Source organism: Zingiber officinale, chromosome 5A, assembly GCF_018446385.1.
Source record: "Zingiber officinale cultivar Zhangliang chromosome 5A, Zo_v1.1, whole genome shotgun sequence".
Classification (NCBI taxonomy): Eukaryota; Viridiplantae; Streptophyta; class Magnoliopsida; order Zingiberales; family Zingiberaceae; genus Zingiber; species Zingiber officinale.
The window spans coordinates 108,547,887-108,562,774 of record NC_055994.1 but is presented as its reverse complement, the minus strand read 5'-3'; the positions used below and the strand labels follow the sequence as shown (position 1 = coordinate 108,562,774).

General features: G+C 35.2%; 3 protein-coding genes across 4 annotated transcripts; 2 read left to right on the top strand and 1 right to left on the bottom strand.

Moving 5' to 3' along the window:
• The first annotated feature begins 2,009 nt into the window (after positions 1-2,009).
• On the top strand, positions 2,010-3,286 carry LOC121981368. Its single transcript, XM_042533842.1, has 2 exons — positions 2,010-2,503; positions 2,820-3,286. Exons 1-2 carry the CDS (start codon positions 2,151-2,153, stop codon positions 2,878-2,880), a joined length of 414 nt encoding a protein of 137 aa, XP_042389776.1. The 5' UTR covers positions 2,010-2,150; the 3' UTR covers positions 2,881-3,286.
• A 235-nt stretch (positions 3,287-3,521) lies between these two features.
• LOC121981369 (diphthine methyltransferase homolog) lies at positions 3,522-5,442 on the top strand. The gene is made up of 3 exons (XM_042533843.1): positions 3,522-3,704; positions 3,824-4,158; positions 4,411-5,442. Exons 2-3 carry the CDS (start codon positions 3,828-3,830, stop codon positions 5,124-5,126), a joined length of 1,047 nt encoding a protein of 348 aa, XP_042389777.1. The 5' UTR covers positions 3,522-3,704; positions 3,824-3,827; the 3' UTR covers positions 5,127-5,442.
• Positions 5,443-8,352: 2,910 nt separating this feature from the next.
• On the bottom strand, positions 8,353-12,939 carry LOC121981366 (ATP-dependent Clp protease proteolytic subunit 5, chloroplastic-like). 2 transcript variants are annotated; one of them, XM_042533840.1, is made up of 9 exons: positions 12,742-12,939; positions 12,545-12,649; positions 12,323-12,440; positions 12,136-12,228; positions 11,742-11,787; positions 11,572-11,644; positions 11,037-11,071; positions 10,868-10,956; positions 8,353-8,719 (listed from the first exon to the last, which is right to left on the bottom strand). In XM_042533840.1, exons 1-9 carry the CDS (start codon positions 12,867-12,869, stop codon positions 8,528-8,530), a joined length of 879 nt encoding a protein of 292 aa, XP_042389774.1. In that variant the 5' UTR covers positions 12,870-12,939; the 3' UTR covers positions 8,353-8,527. The 2 variants fall into 2 exon arrangements, with proteins under 2 accessions (XP_042389774.1, XP_042389775.1); XM_042533841.1 differs by having other exon boundaries at positions 12,545-12,643.
• Between the last annotated feature and the right edge of the window lie 1,949 nt (positions 12,940-14,888).

Here is a 14,888-nt window from a genome sequence, read left to right as displayed (position 1 = left end):
TTTGGATGACGTCAGCCAAGACCGAGTTCGCCTGAGGACACGCAAGGAAAAGGAAAACATGTGCCAAGTGTTGCTGCTCATCTTCCCGATCAGCGCAATGAATGAGTCACATGACTAAACCCGGTAACAACAAAATGAAGCCAAGCGGCGTTGGCTGATAGGCCGATCAGCGATTAAAGACAAAGCACAATCTGATCGGCCATTAAAGCATATGGACCGAACGGACCTTAAAGTCGTTGAAAACATATATTCTTGTCCAGTCAGTCGGACTTGCAACCTTCTTCGACTAGACTTGAGGGAGAAACTTGTGATGCGGCAGTAAGGAGGAGCCCACCTAGCACATGTCAATGGTCATGGTGGAGGTCAAAGTCAGGGCCCAGAGACTCAACCGCGCCGCCCGAGTGAGATGGGGCTACATAGGCTAATCGAAGCAACCGTTGTCTGATCGGGCGTCTGGATGAAACTTCGTACGGTCAGCCCGATCGGTAGGAGAGCGGGTCGGGCGGGTCACCCATTCGACTCGGGGTATGCCATTGACAGTGTAATGAACCAATATAATAAAAGAGAAAAAGACGGGTACTTAACAAGGGGAAGAGAAAACAAAAAAGAACACTCCATCTATCATTGAATGCGGAGAAGCCAAGACAAAGATGTATTCTGTCTACAATTAATATTATTAAACAGGAGCATATGAAGGATCACTAAAGCAGGTATAAAATAGTTTGATAGGTATAAAGAAAGGTAAAAATTTATCTCTGCCCTTATTATTTTTTATTTCTTTTCTTTTATTTTTAATTTGAACGTCGGAGAGTCAACGTTAAAAACTTCTTTTCTGATTTAATTTATTTTTCTAATTTAATTTATTTTACAAATAGAAACGAGGTCTTCATCCATCAATAAAACTACTAAATCTCTTACTTTCCAACTTAATGTTTTCATGTCTTTAGACCGGAACAACATTTATGTATATAACACGGGCAAGTTAATTTACATGTAATAAATAGCTCACATCCAATTTAAATTTATATTTTATGGTGAAAAATAAAAAAAGTTCTTTTTTCACATTTTCACTAAAAAGGCTCGCTTTTTGTTTTTTTTTAAATAGTACTGTATCGTATGTCTTATGCCGAAGTACATTTATTCTAACACTATTATAATAACTATCTTATAGTTGCTACAACGGGAAACAATTTGTGTCAACTATTATAATCATTTAAAAATGAGTTTGATTATTTTGAAATGATTGATTCAATTTAAAAAATTTAAATTAATCCAGTAAATATATTTTTATATAAAAATACTTTGTATATAATATTTTCGTGAAGTTGAATTGAAAAACTATTATATTTATTTATTTTTGGCAAAAGTTACATTTTTTTTTCAAATTATCAAAGGCACTGCTTTAAGTTTTTTTGATAAAGATATTTCATCCCATTATTTAATCATATATAATTATTTAATTATTATCTAATACTGTTAAGTATTATTTATATTATTATTTATCGTCTAAATCTTGAGCGGATCGAGCATGTAGTAATAGATATGATTTTATAACGGCTAGATATGTTGTAATAGCTAGGTTTCATAGCTGCTACACAACATAATTTGTTCAAAAATATTATATGGTAACACCTATAATTTCGTAACTCTTATAATATGGATTTAACCTTATTTTCTATCATTTACGTTGTAACAGTTACGAAATCATAATTATTACAACGCGGATTTACATGTGTAGCAGTTACTATTTTGTAACTGCTACAACACATCCGATTAATTCAAAATTTAGATAGGAGATAATAATGGAAACAGTACAAGACAGTTGGATAATTATAACTTAGGGGGTGTTTGGTTTGGGGGAATACAAGTAGGGAATGGGAATAGCAATCAATGTTAGTGTTTGGTTTACAAGAATGGGGATAAAAATAAGGAAATGATTCTTGATTAGTGGGTAATGGTTCATTCCCGTATCCCACCCCTTCAATCATCTATTCCCTTATTTGCAGTAATCAACATTTCCCCTTAATACCAAAAGTGCCCTTAACCAAATATTTCCAATCGCACCTCTCCGCTGTTTGCAGCTCCTCTCGAACGAAGGCGATGCCGCTCTCGAACGACGCCGACGCCGAACGCCGACACCATGCTAAGAAATGGCGAAGAAGGACAACTCTCGTCACGGCCTCGTCGACACCATGCTAAGCGACTCCAAATGGCGAACCCTAATCCCCCTCTGCTGCTCCCTCTCCATGGCCGCCAACCACTCCCGTTCCTCCCCTTTCCTCCGCCACCACTTCGCTGACTCCGCCGTCTTCGCCTTTCCCGCCTCCTGGTCCTCCGACGACTGGATCCTCCCCGACGCCCGCTCCCACTTCGGCGAAACCGACGTCGATGCCGCCCTCTTCCCCTCCATCAAGAGCGTCGGGATGACGCCGCCGCCGCCGTCAACGGAGCCTTTCTCCGCTTCTTCAAAAATCTGCTCGAGATTTCTCCGCTTTCAACCGAGGTGACCTATTTCTGATTTTTTTTTTAAAAAAAAAACCCAACTTTTGTCCAGATTTTTGTCTAAAAGTAATCGCTTTGAGCTTTTCTCATCTTTTCCGAACTTTTCAGGCTAATAATTTGAAAATATCTTACTCTCTGTGATTGTAAGCGAGAATAAAAATCCCAAGTTTTTTGGTAGCGAATAATCACTTGCTAAGATTGTAAGCTAGTATGTTTGGTTTACTTGCCCATCACCTGTTTGTTCTTTGCCACAATGAAATTTTCATTTTTTTTTCTTGCGCAACATGGAATCACTGGATTGAATTTTCAACCTACAGGTGCAACGAGAAATCTGATGGATGGATTGTAATAGCTCTAGAAGAGAAACGAGAAATCTAATTATAGATCTGATTAAAATATCTTTTGCAATAATTTTAACATATATGTTATTTAAAAAAAATAGAGATAGCATTTTTTTAATAATTTTTAATGCATTAACTACTAAGGGTAAAACTAGAAATTTATTTGATTCACATTACTAATACTGATTGAAATAAACATTATCAATTATAATCATATTCATTCCTGAATTTGAACCAAACACTGATAATGGAATTCTGATTCCCATTCCTATTGACCCTATAATCAAACTCATTATCATTTCGATTGATAAATTTGAACCAAACGCTCCCTTAATAGTGGAATGGGGTGTAGGGATGACAATAAATCGGATTTGTATCAGATTTCATATCATCCATCCTCATATCCATTGGAGATTGGATATTCATTCCCATATCTATACCTATTAAAGAATCGAATATCTTTTATACTAATAATTTTTTTTCTTCCTATTCAATTATCATTATTTAAGTAAAAAAATTACTTTCTAAATTTTGATATTTATTTCTCAATATACTACGTATCAATATTTCTATTTTCTCTCTCATTATAATATTTAAAGAATAAAATTTATTTTTTAAATTTAAATAAATATTATTTATAAATGTATAATTAATGAATTGGGTAAGAATAGGGCATTGTGTGATGCTCAGTTTATACTTCGTAAGCCCTAATACACAACCGTCTTCAGTCCTGCCATCGGCCGCCTCCACATTGCCGTCAATTCCCTAACCTTTCTCACTTTCGCCACCTCGCCTCATACCCGCCCCTTGCCCTGCCTGCGACGCGACGCGAGGCGACGTCCCTCTTCGAAGGTCAATCGGGTACGCTTCGATCCTCTGCCGCCATATTCCCTAACTCTCCTTTCATTGACCCCTCACCGACGCAATTCGTCCCTCCCTCACTCGTAAATACCTGCCTCTCGCCGTTCCTTCGCCCACAGGTTTATGATGGACATCGGCAGTTGCTATTTAGATGGAAATGCAGATGTCGTGGAGTTCTGCCCGCATGATTCCTTCTACGATATATTGGCTGCTGGCACGTACACACTACAAGAAGGAGCTCAGCCTCACCGTGCCGGAAGCACTTCGCTGTTTTCAACGCGCGATGGTCTCAGCTTGCTCTGTCGCGTACCAACAATTGGCGTCTTCGATTTAAAATGGAGTCCGAGGGGACAGAATGCGCCTCCTTTGCTTACTCAAGCTGGTGCTGATGGCGGCGTTGTTCTCTATAAGTTAGAATCTCAATTGAAAGAAGAAGATCAAGGTCCTTTTTTTCTCTCTTCTAGAAACAAAAAAACAAATTTTGCTTAACATTCTATTCTTATTATAACATTCTGCTGCTCAACAAGCAAACTGATAGTGATCAGGTGTTCATCTGCTCCCGTGTTATCTTCAATTTTGTCAATATATGCCTCTCCTACCTGAGGCATTATACCTTTTTGGCACTAGAGTTATCCATTGTCATACATATTGTCTTTTGATCTATGAAAAGTCAATTTCCAATATAAATTTAATTCATTTACATTTTAGGCAATATGCTCAGAAAACATAAGTTCTTCCATGTGCTTATGCATGGACTGGCATCCATCAGCTTCATCTATTTCATTAGGCCATTCAGATGGCTCGTTATCCCTGGTTGCTGTAAAGGATGACAAAGTCCAGGTATCACAATCATGGCTAGGCCATGATTATGAAGTTTGGGCGACTTCTTTTGATGCCCAGCGGCCAAACTTGTTATACAGTGGATCAGATGATTGTTGTTTTAGCTGCTGGGATTTGCGGGCTCCTACAGATGATGTAGTGTTTCGGAACGCCAAGGCACATAGGATGGGTGTGTGTTGCATCAGTCAGGACCCAGCAAATACCAACATTCTGCTGACAGGAAGCTATGATGAATTTCTCAGAGTTTGGGATGTTAGATCAACATCCAGACCTGTTTGCGAGAAGTCCCTTTGCTTAGGAGGGGGTGTTTGGAGAATCAAGCACCATCCGTACAAGTCGAACCTTGTATTGACAGCATGTATGCACAATGGTTTTGCAATTGTTAGGATAGAAGACGGTGACATTCAAGTTGTTGAGACTTATCACAAGCATGAATCTTTAGCGTATGGAGCAGATTGGCAGAGGGGAGAAATGAGTGCCCAAGGTATGCAGAGGCAAGGATTGTTGGTTTCTACTTGCTCATTTTATGATCGACTTCTTCGTATATGGCAACCAGAAGTTCTACAATTAAGTGCTTTCTGATGCTGATATAGCTTGGTTTTCAAGCTTTAGCTTATGATTCCAATTGTATATGTTCACTGAACTTATGTCGGCTTGTATCATAAGACTTGAGTTTCAGTTTTTTTATCTTTCTTTTTCTTGCTGAAGAAAGAAGGATTTGATGCTGATAGTCAACACTTGGTTTGCAACTCTATTATTGTTTCCTTTGATTTTGTATTACTTTTTAAGCTAAATACAATAAAGTGAGTGTAATCTAGATGTCTGGACTTCGTCCAAATAATTCTAGAGGTAGATGGTCTTCTTCTTGGTTCTTCTACCAGGTAAATTTAAAGCACAACTTATTGGTATTCGTTCTATTTGAGATTCGAACCTTGTTCTCTTATTATTGTGTTTTACCACTCCATCAAACATGTGTGGGCTTCCTTGTTTGTTTTTTACTCCTATGTCAGGTAGTTGTATCGATAATTTTAACTTGTGCAGTGGCTTATAGTCTAGGAATAGAATTGTAATTCACCCTTAACCATCAATTTCTTCATATCTTATGGTGATCTTTTTTTTTTCAATCTTTGCCCTCACTATCTCTTATTTTGTTTCTCATCACTGTCTCATTTTTCATTCTCCATTCTCGAGTCCCAAAGTTTTGTCACAATGTTCTACTGTTTAGTTCATGCTTAATTAACTTTGGTTAGAAATTAATATTGATTTTTTAGAAATTATATAAATTTAAGCAGACTCTGAACTTATATATAATAGTTTTTATTTTTTTCATCAATATTAACCGACCTTTCTTTGTAGTTAAACGTCAACTTAGGCCCCATGTATCAGTAGTTGACAATCGAATGTATATTATTACTGGCGTGGGGCAGTCGGGGGAATAATTCACATGCTCAATGTTTATAAATTCAATAATATATTTTTTGAATATATATATATATATATATATATATATATATATATATATATATATATATATATATATATATTCTTTGTGAATGTTCAAATTATTTTGTACCTTTTAATTCTTTTTATCAAGCTCATTGAATCAACCGAAGCTCAGCCTCAATTAACTGTGTTTGGCCAATGCTAGGTGGTGTTTGGCACTGATTCAGTCGTGGTTGTCCCAATGCGAGTTCATTCGATTGTAATACACTTAAGTCGTATACAAAGAAAGCACAAGTTCATTCGATTATAGATCTACATATATTTAAGCTGTATAAACTATATCATAGCTATTTTGTTGCATATATAATTCGGTCAGAGTTGTTAAGGTTGGATTGAATTAAGGTTTATGAGTCTCAAGTTTAATAGGAAAATGAAGTGGGGGGATAATTGAAGGGGAGATGGTTAGGAAGAAAATAATTCGAGACTGAAGTGGAAATGACAATAAGTTGTTGCCTGAAATTGAATTTTCTAGGTCTCTAAAGTCTGTTTACGTGGTACTTTACTCCTCGTTTCTTGATAAGTCTCCAGTGATTATATATCTCATCTCGAGGTAACTTAATTTTTTAAATATTTAAGAATTGAATTTCAATTTTAACAAATTAATGGATGATTTTTTTTAATAAATAATTAATCTAAAAAGATTGGGTTCATGGATCATCCACTGTGAATATTTTTCTATTTCTTATAGGATCAAATTGATCATCAAGAATTAATCAGTATAAATTAAATACCTAATATCTAACTATATATTTAAAAAATGACTATATTTCTTCATGTGTCAAAGATGTCTGAACAGATAAGATATGAAATTGGCTTAGCTTAGCTAAACTGCATGAACTATGAATAAGGTGGACTGAGGTTGGCCAAGGGATAGGTAGCTCAGCTAAAGTGGGATATAAGCGGACTAAGTGGATTGAATAAGGTCAACTCTCACGTTTAGTGATGAGGTAAGTAAAGAACAAGTGGAGATGATTAGCAAGATAGCAATTACAGGCCGAAGTCGAGATGTCTATAAAGAAACAATTGGAGTCCAGCCCCATGAAAGTGTTTTTAATCTTCACAACAATCTTTTGACATCTGTTTTTTTTTGTTGGGGTAATATAGGTATCATCTCCAACACCAAGATAACTAATTTAACCTCACAAAAATTTTCTATTATCAAAATAAATTTAAAAGTGTGAATGGCTCGTTACTCCGCAGCTAACATTCAAAAGGGTTGTCTTCCCATTAAAAGAAATTACTTCTACATGGAGTCGCATCTTGAAATTTACCATAGATACTTTGTTAATTGTGAAAATGTTTTACCGATGTCGCAAAAGGTGATGCACCCAGGCGCTCCTCCATGGCCACCTTAAATATTCACCTTAAGATATTTAGAAGGGAGGTAGATTATAATAACCGAGCAACATCTCTTCAGATGGAAGAGATTTTATTTTCCAAGAGATTATTCCCTACTCTCTTGTGACAATCTACCATGAGTATTAATTCAACTATAGTGACAAAAGATGAATACGCTCGCCTCCAACGTCTCCACTAATCCGTTCCAGAACCAATATAAAGGAGGTAAATCACGAACGACTACTAACCTTTAGAATAATGACTAATATATATGGGAGATATTTACCTCGATTTTACCGAGATTCAAACTCCAGACTTCATGATGATAATACCTCATGTGCTAACCACTACACCTCATGGTACCAACTCAACTATACCCATAAGAATTGTTCCCTGCTATCTTGTGACAATTTATCATTCAAATGCCAATTCCACTATACCCATGAGGACGAAAATGCTTTACCTACACACTATAACCCAGCAGCAATCTGTTGACATCATTTATGCTTGGATATGAATTATGCGAGGTTGACGATCAGTTCAGAATAACCTATAGAATCCTAACAGAGATTTTTTTTATAAGGCTTTCATTACAAACACATTTAGCCAAGTTTATTTATTTGAATATAAACGAGTTATTACAAAGTCCAACACGGAGCTTGCTGATAAGCTTTTATTTATAATACTAAATAATAGCTATGGAGCAGGAAAGAAATTTAGATAAGCCTTAAAATTTCAAGCAAATTCGAAGGAAGACGTTATGATGCAAAGGGTGGTGAGCAAAGTAAACTTTTTCAGGCAACAAGTGATAATAACCTATTGGAATGGAAAAAACACAATCATTTTGATCATGATTAAGAGTGGCGTATAACCATTTTTTTGGGGTAACAAGGAATTTATCCAGTTACACAATGGTTTGAGTCAAATACAATGTAAAGAATTGATAAACGTAAATAAAAGTGATGCATATTGACAACTTAATTGCACATTCATGACTAATACTTTAAACAAGAAAATTCATGGAAAGAGAAAAAAAAAGGAAACTACATGTGAAACTTAGTCTGTAATTTGTATGGAAAATATTTTAGTCTGAGCCTGAAGCTTCACATAAAACTGATCAACCTAATCTTATACTCACTAATTCAGGCTGGTAAGGTTTGCAAGGCTTTTAGAGGATTTGTTACAACGCCGTCGATCATCCCATACTCCTTCGCTTCTTCTGCACTCATGAAGAAGTCACGATCAGTATCTTGGTTGATCTTGTCCAGGCTTTGACCAGTATGGTATGCCAAGTAGCTGGCTAAGTTAGCCTTGTGGTGAAATATTTCATTTGCCTGCAAAGAGTAACACAACCAAATAAAATTTGATCAGTACATAGTGATTAATAATTCCTGTACTGTGTACTGTGTGGGTGCGAGTTGTGACACTTGCATTGTTATCTGGCAATTTCACCATCTACATCTAGTAGAAACTAGAAACAAACCTTCTTTTTCAAATTCCAAATTCATAAATCTAGCACCATTAGCAATCATTGATTAACAAAGCTTTTACCATGTAAGAATTTGCAATTTTTACACAAATGGAAAACTATAACTGAGAATATCGTTCATTTCAATAACGTTATAAACAATTATAAATTTATAAGATGTTACAAAATCTAAAATTGTACAACCTATTATGTTTCTTTTACTGAATCCAAAACCTACATATACAACTTAATGTCCTCCATATCGTCTCCCTACATCCATTTTCTCCTCCAAGTATAAATTTATTTACAATGGTCAAATAAATTCAATCTAAATTTTTCCAAAAACTCTCTTAATTTATTTGTTTAATCTTATTTGAGGAGCATGTGGAACATATAAGCAATAGATTCTTTTCCTGAGTCCTAATATCAATATAGTTTTGTCTTCATTTTTCCACATATCTGCAATATTATGTTTATAGTATATACTGTATCTATCAAGTACGTACTGCATTACTCTCTAATTTTTTCATTGACCATTGACAGTTTAGCAATTCATGAGCTCACTTAGCCAATAAAACTAGAATAAGATAACTTATTTTCATCCACTTTAAGGAAAGCCTACTTTAGAGCCATAAACATTCAATACAATTTAAGTGTAAGAAAACTACCTTGAGCAAAAACAAATCATATTACAAAGTGATAGGGAAGTGAATACTATCCTACACAAATATTGCACACTAAAGACACATGTACTCAAATTTAAAAAAAAAAGAGTTAAATATCTAAAAGTGCTAGAGACTTTAGAGACAACACTCAAACTTGTTAGTTCACTTAAATTTGGAGAACCTTTGCCTAGTTCATATAACTTACCCTTAAACATATCTTGTGGTAATTTAGCTCAAAAAAAAAGCCCCCAAACCATGACACAAATAATGTTGCCATTTAACTAAGCGATGACTTAACCTTAGAGGATTCACCTGGCCTTAGAAGATCTCCCTACTCGTTCGAAGAGTTCCCTAATTACATACCCGATAAGAACCCCTTTATAACTTCACCCTAACTTTTTTAAATATTAATTCAAATTTTTAATTAGAGTGTATGCTAACTCTCATATTTTAAGCCCTCCTCCTTGCATGTTGATTTTATCAAATGAACACTTCTTCAAGCCAGGGTCAGGACCCACGACTAGGCCGTGAATGCAACTCACAGTTAGTCCATGGTTGCAAGCTCGTTGCCAGTCAATGGTCTCGCCACAAGCTCACAGGGAGCTAGCTGGAGAATTTCCCTATTGTCATGTTGTTGACTCACCAAAGAATTTGCTCGAGAGAAGAAAACTCATTCCGTTTGATTTCAGATGGATGAAAAAATGGACCTAACTTGATCTGCGAACATTTCAAAACTATCCTTTCCCTATTTTTGCATAAGCAAACAGAAGAACGTCTCTCTATCTCGACTCTTGTGCAATTAATCTTTTTCTCGATCCATCCTTCAAGATAAAGTATGTCATTCTCACTTTTGTGATGGGTCATGTCTCGCCCTCAGAATCATCAATTTGAAAAACAAAGTCAAATGGTGTAAAATTCGCTTGGAGTCAAGTTATATCTTGGACAACAAAAATGATGCGGTATAAAATTTGAAAATTTAAATTAAAAGTTCTAAATTGTTATATATATTTTTAAAAATAGTTATAAGTTATTATTGAGGTAGTCAAGTCATATTGCGAAATTGAAATTTTATTTAGTAGGATAGGAATTGGTTATTTGTTTGCCGAGTTTGTAGGGTTCAGAGATTGAACCATACACCTTTCAAAAGAACCCCAATCCCTTCAAGTTGAATAATATTCCATTAATGAAATTTGAGTTTCAAGTACTAAGATTCCTGTGAAATTATTAGATTCAGTGTTGTATCACAAAGGCATCTCTTCAAAGTCATGAAGAAACCATGCAAACAAATTCCTCTAAGTTTGAGATCTAGAATCATTATTGTCAAGCAAATTCTCAGAAAATTTCTTTACCTGAATTTCTATTTCAGTTTGCACACCTTGAGCACCTCCTATAGGTTGATGAATCATAATTCTGGAGTTTGGTAAGCTGTATCTTTTCCCTGGATCAGGTTGATTTGAATAAACATAAAATAGGAAGATTTATTAACAAGCTTGTGAAGCAACATAGACTAGGAGTTACCCTTTGTTCCAGAGCTCAGGAGGAAAGCACCCATGCTGTCGTTGAAAATGCAGATATAACAAGTTAGATTAGTGGCCATCAAAGTGATTATATCTAAGAATGGAACATGTTAGTAAGCAAAGAAATAAGAATACGGACAATAAGAGTGATCTATGCATAAAATTATCAAAATGAAACAACTTCCACCATGGTTCAACCTGGTCACCACCATGATCTAAGGCACATGGATACATTGGTAAATCAGAGTTGCCACAGTTTACCATCCAAAAATAATCAGAATTGATGATAATTTGATGGAAGTAGTGTGATAAAGAGTGATTGCAATAAAACCTTTTATACAGAATAATATTAGTTCTACATAATACTGAAACCAACCTAACCTAAGATGATGTGCTGGTAATTAAATATAAAGAGAGTCACAAGCTATAAAAAAATTCCACGAAGTTAATGAACAGCCAAATGCAGAGAGTAAATACAAGTCAAAAAGTTAAAACCATACTCAAATATGAGGAGCTTCTAGAGTAAAACAATTTACCTGGCTGCTAGACCAACACAAACAGTAGAAACATCTGGTCTTATGTGCTTCATTGTATCAAAAATGGCCATGCCTGGAAGAATGACATGAGAAAATATCTTTAGAATAAAACTTCTGACAAAATGTATTAGAGGATAACAATGGGAGGAACAAAGAGGAGGGAAAATTACCAGCTGTAACTGATCCTCCTGGAGAGTTCACATACATGACAATATCCTATGATCCACATCAAATACTAATTTCAGAACCCTTTCAATGATTAATATGCTTTAAGATCAACTTCATCAATCATGATATAATAGTAAAAAGTTGTCATAAAATACACATTATATAGTAACATCAAGAAGCCTTACAGCTCCCAATAGAAGCCCCTCTCTACAATGAAGAAGATATACGATTTATAAATACATGATACCAATAGTTAAGATTTGCCCAGGGTGGAAACCAGTTCTATGGGTGAATGGAAATAATTAGAAAAATAAATATCTGTTTTCCTTGCATCAAATCAGCTGGTGGAGGCATCAAATACAGCAACGTCCATTTAGTGAAAACATAAGACTATACCTTGGTAGGATCAACTGCATCTAAGTATAGAAGTTGTGAGACGATTATATTTGCCATATCATCATCCACAGGTCCACCACACCTAATAATTCTCTACAAACAGAAATTTTGCCTCGTTGAGTCGTTACCACAGAAACCCAAAGGATAGGTCAAATTAAAACCAATATCAGGTACCCTAGTTTCATACATGCTGAAAGAGTTGGCTGATGACGCTCTGGAAGCGCTCCATCATCATGGGCGGTGGACCCTGTTCTCCCCGAGCCATTACCGGGAAGTAAGGCGACGATGGAACCGCCAAATCATCCCTACATCGGAACCAAATAGAGGTCAGGAGCCAAAAGACACCATTTTGCTCACATCTATTCAACGCTTAGTAAGTGAATAAGAAGGAGAGGGGCACGGTGGGCACCTAATAGACCAAATTCCTCTTCTCTCAGCTCGATCTGTATCAAAAGACCCATTCCAATAGACAGCCTTGGGCGGGGTACATCTGCCAGTGATCCTTCTGCTGTTCCTGGCGGAGAAGAAAGAAATTAAAGAAACATATGCGGAAGTTAACAAATGTTCGAGAAAAAATAAAAAGGGAAAATGGACCAAGGGAAGTACTTGGGCGAAGCGGAGAAGGAGAAGGAGAAGCGAAGGTTACTGGGAGGGCTTCTCCGGCGGAGAGATTGGAGAGGGGATGCGGCGGGGGCAGGTACCGTGGTCATCGTGGTCGCCGCCGTGATGGCCATGGAGCTAGCTGTTGCCTAGGTTGCGAGAGACGAAGCTGATCTGAACGCGACCAAGCCGATGAGAATGTGTCTGGATGGTTTTATTGAACCGGTATTAAATTTTAAAAAAAGATATATTAATTGGGTAAATTATGCTAAATCACTGTACGTAAACTCAAGTTCCACCTCAGTCCGTCGATAAGGAAAAAAAAAAAATTTATTTCCACGGTCTACTTGCGTCAAGTCTATAATCCACGTCAATTAGAGATATAAATGAATCAAACCGTTCATGAACTATTCGAATTTCGATTCGATAAAAGTTCGTTTGAGCTCGTTTAATGAGACTCATTAAGATAAACAAACCAAGCTCAAGTTTCGCAATACTCGCACTACAAAAAAACATATATTTGGGGACAAATATTTGGAACGAAAATTATTCGTCCCAAAATTGCGACAAATTTTGGGTCGAAAAAAAATTTCGACCCAAATAACCAACAAAAATTGCAACAAAAAAGTTTTGTTTCAAATTTGCAACAATAGAACATTTCGTTGCTAAATTCGTCGCCAAATCTAGAACGAATTCAGAATTCGTCCCAGATTTTGGGACAAATACTGGATTCGTCCCAAATTCTGGGACGAATTCAGAATTCGTCCCAAATTCTGGGATGAATCCAGGATTCGTCCCAAAATCTGGGACGAATCCAGGATTTGTTCCAAAAATGACATTATTTTTAAAAAAAGAATCAAATATCGAAGGCTTATATCTTGACCTAGAGACATCGAAATTTGATAAAAACAAGTTTCTATGCATTCGTATCATTAATTTGATCGTAAATATGTCACCATCCATATTTTTTAAATAATATTTTAAGTGATTCAAATTTATAATACCAAATTAGGTCAAATTGGAATTAAAAAATGCCAAAAATAAATATATTTGGTAATAAATATTTTTATGGATATATTTACGATCAGGACAATGATACGAACGCATAGAAATTTATTTCATCAAATTCCGATGTCTCTAGGTCAAGATATAAGCTTTCGGTCTTTGATTTAATGTAATTTAAATTAAATTTAGTTTTGGGACGAATCCTGAATTCGTCCCAAAATTTGGGACGAATCCTGGATTCGTCCCAAAATTTGGGACGAATCAAGGATTCGTCTCAAAAATTTAATTATCTTAAAAAAAAAAAAACAAAATGGGACGCCTCATATACGGACCTAGAGACATCGGAATTTGATGAAATAAATTTCTATGCGTTCATATTATTGTCCTGATCGTAAATATATACATAAAAATATTTTTTAACAAATATATTTATTTTTGGAATTTTTAATTCTAATTTTACCTAATTAGGTATAAAAAATTTAAATAAATTAAATTATTAATTAAAAATTATGGATGGTGACATATTTATGATCAGGGCAATGATACGAACGCATAGAAATTTGTTTCATCAAATTCCGATGTCTCTAGGTCAAGATATAAGCTTTCGGTCTTTGATTTAATTTATTTTAAATTAATTTAAGTTTTGGGACGAATCCTGGATTCGTCCCAAAAATTTAATTATCTTAAAAAAAAAAAAAAATGGGACGCCTCATATACGGACCTAGAGACATCGGAATTTAATGAAATAAATTTCTATGCGTTCGTATCATTGTCCTGATCGTAAATATATACATAAAAATATTTTTTAACAAATATATTTATTTTTGGAATTTTTAATTCTAATTTTACCTAATTTGGTATACAAAATTTAAATAAATTAAATTATTAATTAAAAATTATGGATGGTGACATATTTATGATGTAACGATCCAATTTTCCCTATTTCAAGTTCTAAAAGTCCATAAAAATATTTGGAAATACTTTTAAAATATTCTAAAGATTTTTAGGAATTTTTAGAGTATTTTTATGCAAATTTTGGAGTCCGTTTGGTATTTTTACCAAGGAGAATAAGTTTTAAAAATAAACTAAAAAAAAAAAAAGGGTTGTAGAAGCTGGGTTTCGAACCCACTGGGTTTCGAACCCAGCAC

Bases quoted from the DNA above. Each gene is read 5' to 3' on its own strand.
- LOC121981368 (XM_042533842.1), top strand. From the start codon at position 2,151: ATGGCGAAGAAGGACAACTCTCGTCACGGCCTCGTCGACACCATGCTA. The intron at 2,504-2,819 runs GTGACCTATTTC...TTCAACCTACAG, and splicing joins TTTCTCCGCTTTCAACCGAG to GTGCAACGAGAAATCTGATG.
- LOC121981366 (XM_042533840.1), bottom strand. From the start codon at position 12,869: ATGGCCATCACGGCGGCGACCACGATGACCACGGTACCTGCCCCCGCC. The intron at 11,645-11,741 runs GTAATTTTCCCT...TCATTCTTCCAG, and splicing joins AGGAGGATCAGTTACAGCTG to GCATGGCCATTTTTGATACA. The intron at 10,957-11,036 runs GTAACTCCTAGT...AACCTGATCCAG, and splicing joins CCTGAGCTCTGGAACAAAGG to GGAAAAGATACAGCTTACCA.
- LOC121981369 (XM_042533843.1), top strand. From the start codon at position 3,828: ATGATGGACATCGGCAGTTGCTATTTAGATGGAAATGCAGATGTCGTG. The intron at 4,159-4,410 runs TCTCTTCTAGAA...CATTTACATTTT, and splicing joins AGATCAAGGTCCTTTTTTTC to AGGCAATATGCTCAGAAAAC.